The sequence below is a fragment of the Argiope bruennichi genome, chromosome 10 (assembly GCF_947563725.1).
Source record: "Argiope bruennichi chromosome 10, qqArgBrue1.1, whole genome shotgun sequence".
In the NCBI taxonomy this organism is placed as follows: Eukaryota; Metazoa; Arthropoda; class Arachnida; order Araneae; family Araneidae; genus Argiope; species Argiope bruennichi.
This window is the reverse complement of record NC_079160.1, coordinates 39,767,334-39,783,555: the sequence shown is the minus strand read 5'-3', so window position 1 is coordinate 39,783,555 and position 16,222 is coordinate 39,767,334. Positions and strand designations below refer to the sequence as shown.

The following is a 16,222-nucleotide window of genomic DNA, read 5'->3' as shown; positions in this document are numbered from 1 at the left end:
AGAAATCATTAAAATTTAAAAGCAATTTTAAATAAAATAGTTAAAAAAAATCTAACACAATCTAAGTACTATTTAATTATTGAAGCAGATATTTATTCAGTTGTAAAGCAAAATATTTTCTTTGAATTTTTAATCATAATATAAGACATTAAATAATTAGGAATATTAGTAAAATTCTTTAACATTTAAACAATTCTTGATATTTAAATCAATTCCAGTGCACAAATCTTGTAAATTGAATAAAAGCATATATATTTAATATAGCCTGGTAATATCGCAAAAAGAAATATCGAAATTGTAGGATTCTTGAATGTGGGATCCTTAAGAAGTTACTTACTTTACCTATTTGATAATCCTAGCTTGTTTTAGATATGTCGGCATTCACTTCTTTAAGATTTGAATCTGTGAGTGAGCTAATATGAACTTTAATTACCTACCTCAAATATATACATGCAGATAATTTTCAGAATACTATGCCACAGAATCCATCGGGAATTAACTTGAAATTTTATCAGTTACTAATGCAAAAACATTGTTGCAATGCATGCTGCAAGGACTAAAGGCTTTCAATTGCATTCATGCAATAAAATAAAGCTCTGTTTGAGATATGAGTTTTGTGTTAAATGAGGTGATATATACCCGTTGAACCTTTTACTATTTATTGATATATTATTTTTCTTTCATTGCTATTTTAGTGAGATAATCTACAAGTGTTCTTTGTGTAAGCATCGACTGCGTTTTTGCTACCTATGCTATATATGTTTATTGAAATAAGGCGGTGCCGTCCCTATTGGACTTCTTACCCTGTATGCCCATTGTAGGTTTTCTATTATAATATTCGAGATATCTTATTTCTGCATTATTTTGGACTTTATTGCATAATAATATCTAAATATCTCGCTGCTTCTTTTCTAAAAAAACGTGGTCAATAGTGTGAAAAAAATTTCTTCTAGTATTTTACAGAGTTAACTTTTGAAGACATTCGAAAAGAATGATTTTATATATATATATATAAAAGTATAGCTGTACAACAAGAGCCATTGTGCATTCTATTTACATTCGACTAAATGACATGTGCTGCGCATGAAGAAAAATAAAGGGAAAAAATGAAGTACTTCAGCCTTTAATGATTGGAGGAATGGGCACTCTTATAAACATCGGGTCCACGCGACAGTGTGGATCGTGTTTGTTCACTTTTATACCGTCTGTTGGGAAAGAGACTGGGAACTGGCAGGTGTTACCGCAGTTTTCGAAACAGCATAGCTGTATTGGATCGCAGTCGTAATCCGAGCAACATTCGTTGACTTTTCGGAAACAAGGCCATGAGTATCTCTTTGGACAGAAAGCTATATGGGGAAATAGATGATGTTAAAGGAAAATATATTTTTCAATAAGCAGGCATTTATAAGTAATCTTTTTACAAGAGAGAGAACGCTACATTAAATTATCAGTATTGGCAAACGATATTATCACAATGACGTTCGATGTTTTGAATTCTGGGCAATATTGTGAAGAGATATCTGCTTTTGTTGAATTTTTTATGGTACTAGGGATTGATGTTTTATTTGTAAAATCTGAATTTATTAGCAGCAACTAAAAAAATACCAAACAACGTTGTTGCGATATTTTCATGATATAGTCCAGCATTCAGAATATCGAATGTTATCTTGGATATTTACAATGCTTTCTGCTTATAAAGAAAAACTGATATTCCTATACATTTTGCTGGATTATAATTTTTTTGTAAGATTTTAAAAAAAATCGCAGTATTAAATTGCCCCTTTCAATGCTAACAGACTCATAAAAAAATTCAAATTTTTTTAAAGATTTAACTAATTAAAAGCTCTATTTTAAAGCAATATTAAGGCTGCTTTGGGACGGATTTCGTAATTTTGAACAACGCTCGGATGGCACATAAGCTGGCGACTGGCTTTCCATGCTTCGGCCTCGCGCCAGCGGTATAGTATTTGGCATATATCAGGCGCGTGTGGATTGCGGCTCCTCGGTGGAATCCGGTCTAGTCCCGAAGCAAAAACCTTGCAACCAAACCACTGCGCCTTCCAAAAAATAGAAGATTTTTAATTGTTTTGAACATGTTTGTAAGTATGCACATGTTAATAAGTGTGTTCTCATTTTTAAACAAAGATTGAACGCTCCTCTATAGTCCAACAAACATATGGTAATAGAAAATTTGGTTTACAAAATCCTATCCAGTTTAAAATATAAAAGAATGAAATAGTTACTGAGATTTCAAAAATTTTAATATTTTGATGTAAAAATTTAATCTTTTTTTCTTGGGATTCCACGAGAACAAACTCATAAGGTTTTTTTTTAAGCTTTTTTCCTCCTTAAGAATAGTCCTAGTTCTGGAATTCTATGAGGTGAATTTGACAAAGCAGTAACTTGTCTTCCAACAAACTCTTATACATATTCTAGAATACATAATAAAATCTTCGCAAGAACATATATATATATATATATATTCCCTTCTTAAAATTTTCTTCTGGAAAGAGAAGATTGTCGGATAAACATGTTGAACCAGTCCAACGATGTATGAGTTTTCTGTTCGCTGTCTTAGAGGATGTTAATTTAGAAAAACAGTGCGTTTATGCATCATTTTAAAGTGAAATATATGGTAAAAGAGCGAAAAATAATCCTGGGAGCCACTAACTGTTGCTAACCACGGATGAAGACCGAGGGTAAAAATTACTCAAGCACCTCAGACAGTGCTATGCCATTAAGATTTCCCGCTTCAAAATTAATTTCCACTAATGCGAAGATGATATTGTGCTGAAAGCTTATAAGCCAGTTAACAACTACGCTGCACGAGCAATTGCTTTTGTATCGTGGTCATGTTACTGGGCTGCGAACCACAAGGTCCTAGGTTCTATCCTCGCTCTTACCAATCCGCTACATTGGTGAACTCGGACGATGATCCTTCAACCTTCGTATAACTGTTGTGGCGCCATCTACCCGCAACCAAAGTCGTCAGACTCACTTGACGCAGCAACCACTCACCCACACACGCTCGCCATAACGCTTGGCGCTACTCAAAGGGGTACAGGCGCATTAGAATCAACAGTTAATACATCATCACTCAACAGCCATATCGTTCGTCTCACCTCGGACTCACTGGAGGGAGAGTCTGTGGTGAAAGCTTATAAGCCAGTTAACAGCTACGCTGCCCGAGCAATTGCTTTTGTATCGTGGTCATGTTATTGGGCTGCGAACCACAAGGTCCCAGGTTCTATCCTCTCACAAGTAAATACGCTACAATATACAATCTGAATCATTGATTGTTGTCGTCCATTAAAATGAAATGTATCACCGCCGTCTTTGGCATGTGGTAAAATAAAGGTTCAAGAATCTCTGTCCTATCTCTATCATCAGATGGATTATGAACGGATTTGATACCCACCTGTACTTATTCTTGCCTTCAGCCAAGAGCCTTGATGCTCCTCAAAATTTTCAATATTTTAACGCACTAATTTTATGATATGATCAAATTCATACTGTGCAAAATTGATAATAGAAAAATTTATAACATTGCATTGTATTGCGGGACACGCTACCATCTCTCTGGCAACGAAATTATGAGTAACTCCACTTTTGAAAAGGACTTTTTCATTTAGTTTCGTTGCTTCTTTTCTTTAAAAAATTGAGAATAATTTTCTTTTAGTATATTTCGAGACATTTTTAATATTCATAACATTTTTGTAGTCGTGAAATTCAAATTCAAGTTTTAAATATTATCACAAACCAATGTCATCATATTGTACTGCATCGATGAATGCAGAATGTATAAAATCATTTTTACTATATTGTATAGTTTGATATAATCAGCCTCATAAGGTATATTTGTATTTTTATTATAAAATGCTGTCAAATGATATCTTGAGTTAAAATTGGTGCTTTTATTTAAAACTTTACTTTTATAATATCTGTGAGAATTTAGAATCTCGAAAACTTTGTTACATATTAAATAGTATTGTTACGAATCTGTAATGCTGCTTCCCAGCATAGTTGGTTCCACCATCGGAAAGAATGTTTTACAGTCATCGGTATTGGACGGAGTCCGGTGTCGCGTCGGAGGTTCCCGGAGCTTGGCGACGAATTTGGCGACTTTGGCACCAAAATGGATTATACCCGAAACAACGAGAATTTTCCCGTCCGTCCAGTAGGAACCGAGATACGCCTCGAATGTTCCTGATTGGTTGAGAAGCTTCTAGCCCCGCATCCTAAGACCTATAAAAGGAGGCGGCTGCAGCTGCTAGGGGAGAGTAGTCGGAATCGACGGTAAAGAACTGGCCTTCCAAAGATAAGTGGAGCAGCAACGGAGTGAAGTTAGTGCTGAACTAAGTTGTGCGCTACTGTCTATCTGTCTTGTTATATGCTGCTGTGTATGCTGTTGTTGCTGCACGTCTCGGCTGAAGATAATCGTCTTCCGTGCTGTATATAGTTGTCGTCTTTGTGCTGTCCTGTGTGCCTTCGTGTAAATAAACGTCGTTGTTGTTTTATTTTCTACTGCCGCCTGGTGATTGAGCGTACTTCAGACCATATAACATCCACTATCCAAACGAACCCCGGAAATTTCGTAACAGTATTTTGGCATAATATTCGATATTCCTTAACATTTATAGCATCATATAAGTACTATATATTATTGGTTTATTCGGTCTATATATTATTGGCATCTGTTGGTTAGAAATAATAAAACTAAATAGTAATAAAAAAATTTCAGAGTAAAGTAATAAAATTGGATATTTGTATTTTTACTGCTCCCGCGATAAATCATTAAAAGATAGAAACCGTCACCAGATATAACAGCATCATATCTGGCGATTTTTCCTTGGCATCTTATATATGATGAAGTTTGGCGGATGTAATTTAAAAGTCGCCACCGTCATCCAACCATTTTGTCAAACGGCATCTTATGTATAATGGAGTTTGGCGATCTTGGCGTAATCTGAAATTCGCAAAGTAAACTGGTAATAATTTTCAAAGCTAAAGCAAATACTGTATTAGGTCATTCAGATGATTTGGACGGCGTTATAATTTTATAACTTCATGTACAAAAGTGCGCCCATTCTGTATTTTGGGATAATTAATATAATTAAGTACTATTTTAATGCAACCTGTATAATTTGGGAGCTTGGATTAGTACTCACTTCTGCGAATGGGCCAAAAGTACGATTCAACAGGGTGTTCCGCGGAGTACTTCGAAGGAGCATATTGGACAGTTGGTGCCAAGCAATCTTGATTGTTGGGCCAATCACATTGATCCGGATTTATTGGCGCGTAATACACCATTTGTTGTTCACCTGGTTGATCCAATGTTTAAAGAAAGAAATGAATATTTAAGAATTCATTAATTTTTTTAAATGGAACATTTTATTTAAAAAATTCTTTTATTTGACTATCATTCAAGCGGAAACATTTTTAACTAAATGGATATAGCTTGTGGTTATTTTTTTTATCAGTAGGGCGCAGTCCAGTACAATCCGTTAGGAAATTATAAGACCACTTTGATTTTGGATATTATGAAATTAATAAAAGTTCTAATTATAATTTAAACACTTGAAATATGATATTAGAGGCATTTTGTGCTAATAGGGATATTATAATTAACTTTTCAATAATTCTGAATGATGCAATAAATGATTTAGTTCATAAAAATATTAATAAAAAGTGAAAAATGTTAAAAATTATAAGACCACATATCTAAAAACAAGCAAAAAAGAAATAGGAAATTTGGTATGATTGCCTTCCATTTTGTTTCGCAAACCATACATACTTTGTTTGTAAATGAACAGGTGATTTCGTCCAGTTTTGGAAATATTGCGCCATTCTTTTATGATGGCTAGTTCAGTTCATTAGCAAATGAAAACTTTTTAGTATTCGCTTAAACTTCGCAATAAAACATGTTCCAAAAGTTTTCCAAATGAAGACATGTCTGAACTTCGAGGTTCTTGTCTTATTGAAATATCTAGGTAATAAAATTCAACTGGTATCAGATGATTAAATAGAATAGTTTGATATTCTTCAGAGCCATTCGTCCTGTTTTGCTATGAATCGCACAGTTCAGCATGGTGAAATATCCCCCGAATCATTATTTATCATCTTCCTACTTGCCGATTTAAACAGTAGCATACGATGTTTCTAGAATGTTCAATATTCTGAATGTCATATAATATAGTAAAGATATTGTAATAATATTTTTTATCGTAATAATATTATAACATTTTGTACAGTTAAAGAATAATGTTTGCAGCCATCCAGACGGCCAAGGTTAAATTTCTCTTCCTCGGAAAATATAATTTGTTTCCACTTATCTTCTGTGACATGGCATTTTTAGACTATTTCAGTCTTTCTTCTCTATAATGTTTTAAAGAATTTAGAGTTTTCTCTTTTTTCATAAGTTTTGTTTTACTTTTCGATATAAAAGTTAGATTTAATTAATTCGATCTTCTAAACTGAGACTTATGACTCTTTTTTCATGCGACTCGTTTCGAAACGTGACGAGTCAAAAGAATTTTCTGTCGAAATCCTTTGCTGTCAAAATCTTTTTTCCCCCTGATTAATTTTTATGAATCATCTTTTATAGTTATGACATTACAAATGTGCAGTTTTAGAAAGCTTATTTAATCCAGCTATTTATTTTTCAGATTTACCGGCATCCTTTTAAAATGAAACGTTCTCTCTTCCTAATTAGTATAAGATATTATATAATATTCCTAAGATGTTCGATGTTCTGAAAGTTGGCCAACATCAGCGATATATTGTAAGAATATGTTTCTTGGTATTTTGTGCTAATAGGGTTAATCCTCAGATAACTCCTTATTTCAGAGCCTTCTTCAAATAAATCAGAGAAAACACAATCAAAATCTGAACCTTTGCATCAAGTAATATTTCACGAAATGTTAAAGAATGCGTTTGATTTTGCTACTAATCTGCAATACTACTTTCTTTTTACAGCTAGTAGGAAAAGAGGTATTTTTAAACAATACTGAATTGATGCTAAGTCAGTGATCTCAACCTTGGCGCCAAATTTGGCATTTTGGCGGCGAATTTGACGCTAAAAATGACGGTTCCAGAACATACAAAAATTATAACAATATGTTTTTTGCAATCCTTCTAGAAAATTCCATATTCTGTCACGAAGACTATATAAGCGGAATTGCTCACACGAGCGTCAGTTCTCTCTTTAGATTATTGATCGCAATTAGCATAAGCTCTTTAGTTGCTTTTACGTTAACATCTGTTGTTATTTAACTAGTGATTTACTATCTACTAATGTTTAGAAGCGTTGCTCTTTGGGCACAATTTGACTGGGTTTTTATCATCTGTGTTCCATGTCTTTTAGATATTCATAGAATTTCTCTTTCAACACTTCACTAAACAATTTTTATAACAATAGTTATTCTGATATGGTTCACAATATGCTAATTTTCTCAGGTGGTCTTATAATTTTTAACAGACCCTTTTATCAAATTTTTGTAATAAAATGAGTAGATTTTAATAAAGTTTCATTTTTAAATTTAGAATTAGTGCAGAAAGTTTTCACAATCAAAATTAAAAATTTGTATTTCATGCTTTCTTCTTCAGAAATGCACTTATTCGTTAATGGTCTTAGAATTTCCTAACGCATTGTATATCGTATCACTATTCAATAAAACAATTATTTAAAAATCTCTTCAACTTTGTTATTTTTCATGCCTTTCTTTCACATCCAACAAACTCATCAACTTTTCTTTTAATGTGAATAGTTGTGATTGTATTCCGTTTCTATATTTAAAAATTCAGCCCATGAGTGCTAACCGTTATTATTAATTAAGTGAACTCAAAACGCAGCATTATCAAGAAAATTTAATACCAAATTGTAAATTTTTACCACATTGCTATGCTAAATTAACAACGATTTTCTGTGATCTTCTGAAACTTTGCATTTATGCTTCTTCGTTAATTTAGAAAAATGGATATATAGGATGGACATATAAATCTATAGTGACCTCCAAAAGATTTAAATGTTGTAGATTTAATTTTCTGAGTATTCATTTTTCTAACAAAACATTTTCCTTTTAAAAGTGGATAATTTTCTTGATTTAAATATAATTTTTCCGTCGGAAGAACTTTTTTGTTTCTAGTAGTATAATTTGGCATTGGGAAAAATTAAAATGTTATATTTGGCGTCATTATTTTTTTAGAAGACCGCCATCGCCAATCTCAAGAATCTTTACTATTAAGGCAAGCATTCTGTTCTTTTCGATTCGTAGATATTCCCCATTAAGGATATTATAATTCGAATCGAATGTTGTGTGCATTTTACAATATTCTTGTGTAATGTTCTTCGCTTTTAATAATAGCGTGATTGCTATGGTGGCATTTTTGCAATAGCACAATTGGATACATTCAGTTGTCATAGAAATCTTATTTTCTTAAGTGGTTCCTTCTAATTAAAAATCTTTATATTTTTGCTAAGTATTTTCAGAAATGAATGCAAATACCTCTCAAAAAGTCTATTTTTTATAGTCTCTTTTGCGACTGAAAGAGATGGATATCAATATGTTCACATCACATTTGATGGAACTTCCCAGTGGTATGTTATACACTCATTTTTTATTTTTCGACTTCCTCATTTTTGAGGAAAAAAAGAGCCATATATAAGATTTTCATTCTGATTTTAATGTTATGTATAATAACTTGCTGGCTAACTTTCCAGGATTATTGCAGTTATTTATTTCATTCATTCTCTTTATAATACGTAATAAATGAACTGAACCCATTTATTTCCAAATTTTTTTAAACCTTGCGTTGTTTTAATTTTTAAAAAAATATTTCTACTTTCTTGATGTTTGTCATTTTATGCATTACTCGAGCTTATTTATTCATATATTTTTATATATTTTTTTTCCAAATAGAAAGTCTTTTTTTTGATACACTGATTTCACTAAATATTTTAATTTTGAAATATTATGACATTTTTTTTTTTCTTTTAACATGAGCATTTCGCATGAGAGTAGATGATTTTCCCCTTATAATATTTGGACAAATTCATACCAATTCAATCTTTGAAGGAGAATGTTTTCCTAATTGCATTATTTTGGACTAATAACATATATACATTTTGGGCGTGAATCTGAATCATGAGTCTTATATCGTGATTCTGAAATTATTAAATGACACTTTAGACACTACAATATATTTCGAAAAACAAAATAGAACTTGTGTTTGGTGTTATTTATGCAACTATTTCTACTCATACGTGAATTTTTGTGAAATAATCTTACCTACGTAACTTTCGATGCAGATAAGGACAGCAGGAATCAGAGCTAGTAGGAAAACAAACTTCATATTTCTGAAAATTTTAAAAAAAGCATCAATATCTGTATATTAGCTAAGTAGATTGCAGAATTAATTGTAATATTATTTCGAAAATCTTAAAAGCAATGGTAGGAGGATTTTTATATGTATAATAAAATAATAAATAAATGTATATAAGATAATAATAATAAATGTATATATCAGTTTGTATCGATTTCTTCGATTTTTTTATATGAAAGCTGATGACTTCAAGATATGTCATAAATGATCGCCTGTTCACCTCCCATGTCCATTTTCGGCAGAAATTTCAAAAACATTGAGGTGCATTCTCTATCAGGGGGAAGCACACACACACACAAAAAGTTCTCCACCCATAACCACTGTATCGATATTTTCTACTTTTTATTTCATATGAAAATTTAAGATCACTAGATACTTCATCATGATCACCTCCTTCCCATCACTATCCATTATCGAGAAAAACACTCACACACCTACATCTTCCACACATACAAACACGCATACACAGACGGAGAGAGAGAGAGACAGGCATACACACATATATATACGGACAGAGTCACACACACACACAGGCAGGCACACTTAAAAATTACTTTGTTATTATTTTTCTGCCAAACTAAGCTATGAAATTAAAAATTACTAATCACATTTTTTTCTAATATAAATAGAAAGCGCTGAGTTTTTTAAATTTAATTTCTCAAGGAAATGTAAAAGACTGGTAATAAAAAGAACAAAGGTTAGGTGCTTTCCTTACTTAATTGTACATTCTCTATAGAAATACACACAGATACACAAACACACGCACAACGCACATTTGACAGACTTCTCCAGCCATAATTACAGCACCGATTTTACCAATTTCTATTGCATTCAAAAGTTATTGACGTTTAAATATAGCATTAATGTACGCCTGCTACTTTTTGCCTCTGATATCCTAAAAAGATCTCAAAAATGCTGCATCGCCTTACTCTTCGAAAAGGGGGGAAAAATACCCCATCACAGTTTTTCGGTCTCGGTCACTGTAACCATAAAAATTGGAATAATTTTGTCAACAACTTCCGCAGCTTTTGTGTAAGTAGAATTCTTTACTTTTATTCCGCCAGTATAATTTAAAATGGTATTTTTATTTGGTGTGATAAGATATAGTACATCAAAGTTGGTTGATATTACTAAATTAATATTATTAATATGGTTGGGAAGCTGATGGTTGCCGAAGGGGCTGGTGTTGTTGAAGATGAAATTTTGTAACCGATTTTTCACTTCTTGAAGTGATAGTATTCTTAAATTCCGCTCTATTATGTGTTCTTGACATCAATATTATATTTTAATATTATCAGAACTTAACAATAAAATAACCGCTTAATTTTAATTCACTAGGCCAGCTACCAGCAGTAAGTAAATTCGAGAATCCATAATATGTCCCCTTTATCTCTATCATCCGTTATTATGCATATTTAAGGTTCTATTTGAAGGAGTTGGAAAACAATCATTGTCTATATCAAACTATTTTGTTAAATTATTCTATGTTTCAAATAGTTACCCAAGAAAAATATAAAATCACGAATTCTCAGAAAGTAATGCCAAACTCTTGTATTTTTTAACTCAACCAACGATAAAATTAATTCCCACAATAAGGTTATTTTTCATTATACCTTTTTATCTGTTGAGGAAATAAAAAAGGTTAAATCTTTACGAAATGATGTATTGAAAAAAAAAAAAAATTCAATTTTTAGTAAATTTTAAGATTACGGTTACTTCCAATTATGTCTGCTGTTCGCTCATTATATTGATAGTATTAATGCAGTTATGTCAACCAACTTTGATAAACCACAAATTGTCTTTCTAAATGAAAGTACTATTTGAAATTATGCTTGCAGAACAAATATATAGCATTCTGATAGGTTAATTCTGCAAACGAAGGGGCGAAATTAATTGGGCGAAATCGATCCAATTGTTGAGGATGGCGGCTGTGTTAATATTTTTGCCACATATTGCTAATATGACAGATAATGTTGTGTCAGTAACTTTGAAAGATCTTGCTGTGTCAGTAATTTCAAAATATGTTGATGACTATTTAGGGACTGTGAACTTTGATAAGAAATAACCAATCTCGAAACTTTCTTACATGCTCTGTAATAAATATACTTGTGTATTAACAAGCGTGCGCCATTGGAAGACAATAGTTACGAAAGTGTCTATTTGAGTGCGACCCTTAACAGTTTTTTTTTTTTTTTGCTATTAACAACAGAAATAAAGTTACGACACATATGCGTATTTTGGACGATTTTTTCGTGATCGATTAAAACCAGATACAGACCGATAATTGATCAATCCCTTGACAGATCAGATACAAATTTGATTGCTAATGTTAGATGTTAAATCTATATACCAAATGTTATCCATCTAACTCTCTTAGTTTTGTAGTTATCATGCTAATTTATATCCGGATAATCTGATTTCTTTCAAAATTTGATAAAATTCTACAAGTATAGTATAAAGATTATATACCAAATTTCATCCGTCTTGCTTGAGCTATCATTTTCATAGAAATTTAAACAAAATTCTAAACACCTGTTTTTCTGTCACTGGGAGGTTTGAAACCTGAAGATCTATCAATTTTCGAATATTTTGACCATTACAATACTTTTTCTTTGTTCCCTTACAATACTTTTTTTTTTGTATCAATAAAGTAAAAATTGGAAAAAGCGGTAGAATTGTTGGATCTGGAGACTGGTAGGAGTAATCCAGGTGGGAGTAATGAAGTGTAGATTTTTAGATTCACCTTAAAAACGGGCAGGCGACCATTGGTGACATATAAATAATTCAAGATATTGTCACATGAAGCTAAAATAATTGAAATCGAACAAGTGGTTCAGTTGTGGAGATTGGTTCTTTGATTTTGCCAATTATTTTAAATAGGTAAATAAAATAGTACTTTAAATAAAAATAAATGAAAGCAATTTTTGTATCCTCTAAAATTGAAAAAATGTCTATTAGTTGAAGTCATACACTTTCATCAACCCTGTTATTTTTTTAATTTATAAAAAAAATGCCGCAAATTGCGAATATATATATTTTTGCAACTTGCGGCAATTTTTTTTTCTTCGATATGGATTCTTGTTGTGCAGTTAATAGTGTAGAGAGGAGAGTTAAACATGCCTTTAAGAAAAATTCTTTTAATCTATCAGGAGTTGTATTTAAAATTTGATACTGTTTTTGAATATTATCTACAGATCCCATGACAAATTTATAGGAGTCGCGTGTGTGACGAATGTGTCATTCTGTTCACAGATCCGCAAACGCAGTTCTAAAAATGAGAATTCTGAATTTATTTTTCTTCGAAATCTCATAATCAAGCATTTTTGACAATTAAATTATTTTCTATGTTTATATTTCGTATAGGACAAAAGGAAATTATTATATTTGATATTAATAATTAAAATTGAACAATTTATTTGTAAAATATAAACATATTGATATTATATGGACTCAGCAAAAAAAATGTTTAATCTCTCTGAATTTTTAAAAATCGAACCATCAATCTGTTTAAATAAATCTGAAATGTAATACAAATAACACATAAAATATGATATTTAAATATTATATATTGCAAAATTCATTTTAGATTGCCATCTATTCGTTAATATTTCATTTTAATTTATGTGGCTTTGATGCATGTAATGTAAATTGAAGATTATGCAGTAGAATTTGGCTAATACGAATATAAAGGAATCACCATAAATATTTAAATTAATAAACGTAATTTATCTGAAAAATTCAAGTTAAGAAAAATTATGTCTGAGAATGACTATAGCAAGAAAAAACAATAATCTTTAAACTAACAATAAAAAAAAAACGATTTATCTTAAATATTTAATAGTCTTAATCAGGAATTCAAGATAAATAGATATTCATCAAAAAAATAAGGAAATAATAATAATTATTTCTGATATTAATTTTTAAATTTTAATAATTTTTATTTATAATGATAATTTTAATAAATAATTAATTACACCAAGTGAGCTTTATACAGCTATTTGGTTTAATAATAATTGTTAATAAAATCGTTTAAAAATGGAAATTCAATGCTAAAAATGGCTATCTTTTCATTCCAGATTTAAATATTCCCATTCCCGAAGTTTAACTAAAATTTATAACATTATTTAAAAATGACGAACAACTTATAGAGAAAACTTAGCTTTCTGTGGGTTTTTTAAAATTCCTTGACACAATCTGTAATTTCTCAAGAAAATATATATAGATTTGGTAAAACAGATTTTCTTTTTAATTAAAATAAACTGGTAGATGATAAAAAGAATTTTCTTTTTGTATTATTTTATATAAAGAATGCTTGATATTAAAAATATTATCTTTATATATTTATTTTGATATATGGTAAACTTAACATTATCCATAAATAATTTTTATGTCATAACTACTTCACATTTTGCACACAAATATTGGAATATAACAAGGATTTAAATGAATGTTTGTAAGAATTAATTTAATAGTTAATTTTCTCTTAATAAAAGGTAAGAAAATAATTTCGTCCTACGCAATGTTATGTTGAATTCTTGTAATTTAATATATATTTATATTTTGAATGCCTTTCATGTAAATTGTGCAAGTACGTTTAAAACTTGGAATGCAATGGCAGCTATTTTTAGCAAATCCATTTTTGAAAGATTTTTTAACAATTATTATTATACGGAATAGCTGTATAAATCTCACTTGTTACATATTTATTAAAATTATCATTATAAATAAAAATAATTATAATTTTAAAATTAATATTAAAACTTATTATTATTATTTCCTTATTCTTTAATATTATTATTCCATTTTCAGCTCTGAGATTCGATTTCTATCAATTATTAAAAGCAAGAAGAGAAAATTTGTAAAAAAATACGAAATCTCAAAACAGTTTGCTAGAAATCTTTTTCAATATCAATAAAATACAGTAAATTTTAGTTAAATATCTTTTTTCTCCATACTTTGGCTATTTTAAATGCAATGTACTAAACAAATCCTAGGCGCCACCATATTGTTTGTTTGCTTGATTCTGAGCATGCTCAGTGGTTTTTAATTAACAAGAAATTACTATTTAAATCATTGTCATGAAACCCTCTCCAAAAACATTTCATCTGATTCACAAAACAAACAAAATTTGAAAAAAATCAGTTGAGCAATTTTGATTCCAAAGGAGGAAAAAAAGTGGTGCTCTATTTATATAGATATTGCCACGTAAAATAAAAAAAGGCATAGTAAACACAATGTATCGGTATATTCAACTAAAGAATAAATTAAGAAATACAATATTTTTTAAAAATATTTTTATTTTTGACTTCGAATTAACCAAAATAAATACAAATTATAGACGATATTTTAATTTTTTGAAATTTTTCAAATCCTGTTATATAATAACATCAAGGTGGAATTTCATAAATTACGATATCGATGATTTTTAGAAACTGTCGCTAGTTGTACAATTTAATATATAATATATAAAATTTTTGTAAGCTTTGGTATTTAAGAAAAGAAAAATGAATGCCACATATTACTTATCCATTCTTCTGTATTTTTTACTATACAAAATATTCTTTTATAAATTGAAAACCACATATTATTTGTTAGATTATGAACTATCTATTTATAAATAATTATGCTGAAATAAAGATTTCCTTTAAATATAATACTGAAAAAAATATTTATTTGCAATAAACTAGCAGGTGCTCAACAAACAAACAAAATCTCGTAACTTGTGACTCATTGCCAACACAATGATGTAATACTTTTTTTTTTCTGAATTAAAATACAATTTCATGAAATAAAATATTGATTAATTAAGTTTTAAAAGTATGTTACTTACTTGCTGTTTTAAAAGTCAAAATACTGGCGATGAAATCACATTTTCAATACATGTTTCCAACTTTCTATCCTAAAAGCAGCATAATTCCATGATGTGTATTGATGGCAGACGATATTGCAAATCGATATCTTTCGTCTGTGATATAAAAAAAGTAAACCAATAAGAAAGCTAGTTTTCCAAATGGCACATAAAAATGGAATTAGAGATACCGTGTTTAATCGCTATATTTATGATTATAAAGCGAAGCTGAAAATCATAAACTCTTTCGAAGTTGAAGCATCGTACATTTTCTGATAGTCGTATTTCTTTTCACTATAAACGGTTATTTTGATTAACAAAAAGACTTTCATATGCTAATAAAAATATGTACTTACAGTTATTTTATAATAAAAGAATTTTGAATTTTTTTATAATTAATTAATACTTGTATGTTGAAAATAAATATTCTCATGGTAAAGAGCAAAATTTTGAAAATTAAATTTCTTAAAAGAAAATTAAACAGAAATTTTTCCTATTATCATAATAATATGCAATATCAATGTATAAAACCTGTGGAATTTGCGAAATTGCATTCTATTCTATTTCTTTATTTTTGTAAGAATTCGGACTGAATGCAATTTTCAGTATTAAATGAAAGTTTTTACAAAATCGAAACTACAGGATTTGTAAAGGAACTTCTGACTAAAAATCTGAGTTAAAATATTTTTTAGCTATTTAATAAATAAATGAATAGAAACAGAAGTATCGAATATAAATTTTTAAAAATAATTTGTTCTTAAAATATTATTAATAAATTTATAATGTAATGATAGTTTTTAAGAAAAACATCCCCATTTCTGAAGAATAATTAAATTATAATATCCAAAGAAAGTATTTCCTTGTCTGAAGGAAAAAATAAAAATCTTTCAATAAGGAATTTTATTGATTTTTTACAAAAATGTTATTTTTTTTACCTTCTTGTACACATAGTATAGAGTAGTATATAGTAATTGTCAAAAAAAAAATTCGAAA

At 29.7% G+C, this 16,222-nt stretch overlaps 1 protein-coding gene across 1 annotated transcript; it reads right to left on the bottom strand.

Annotated features, from left to right (window-relative positions):
* Nucleotides 1–1,107: 1,107 nt before the first annotated feature.
* On the bottom strand, nt 1,108–15,374 carry LOC129988148 (uncharacterized). The gene is made up of 4 exons (XM_056096297.1): nt 15,212–15,374; nt 9,288–9,355; nt 5,169–5,321; nt 1,108–1,346 (listed from the first exon to the last, which is right to left on the bottom strand). The coding sequence occupies exons 2-4, from the start codon at nt 9,349–9,351 to the stop codon at nt 1,117–1,119; spliced, it is 447 nt and encodes a 148-aa protein (XP_055952272.1). The 5' UTR covers nt 9,352–9,355; nt 15,212–15,374; the 3' UTR covers nt 1,108–1,116.
* Nucleotides 15,375–16,222: the final 848 nt, after the last annotated feature.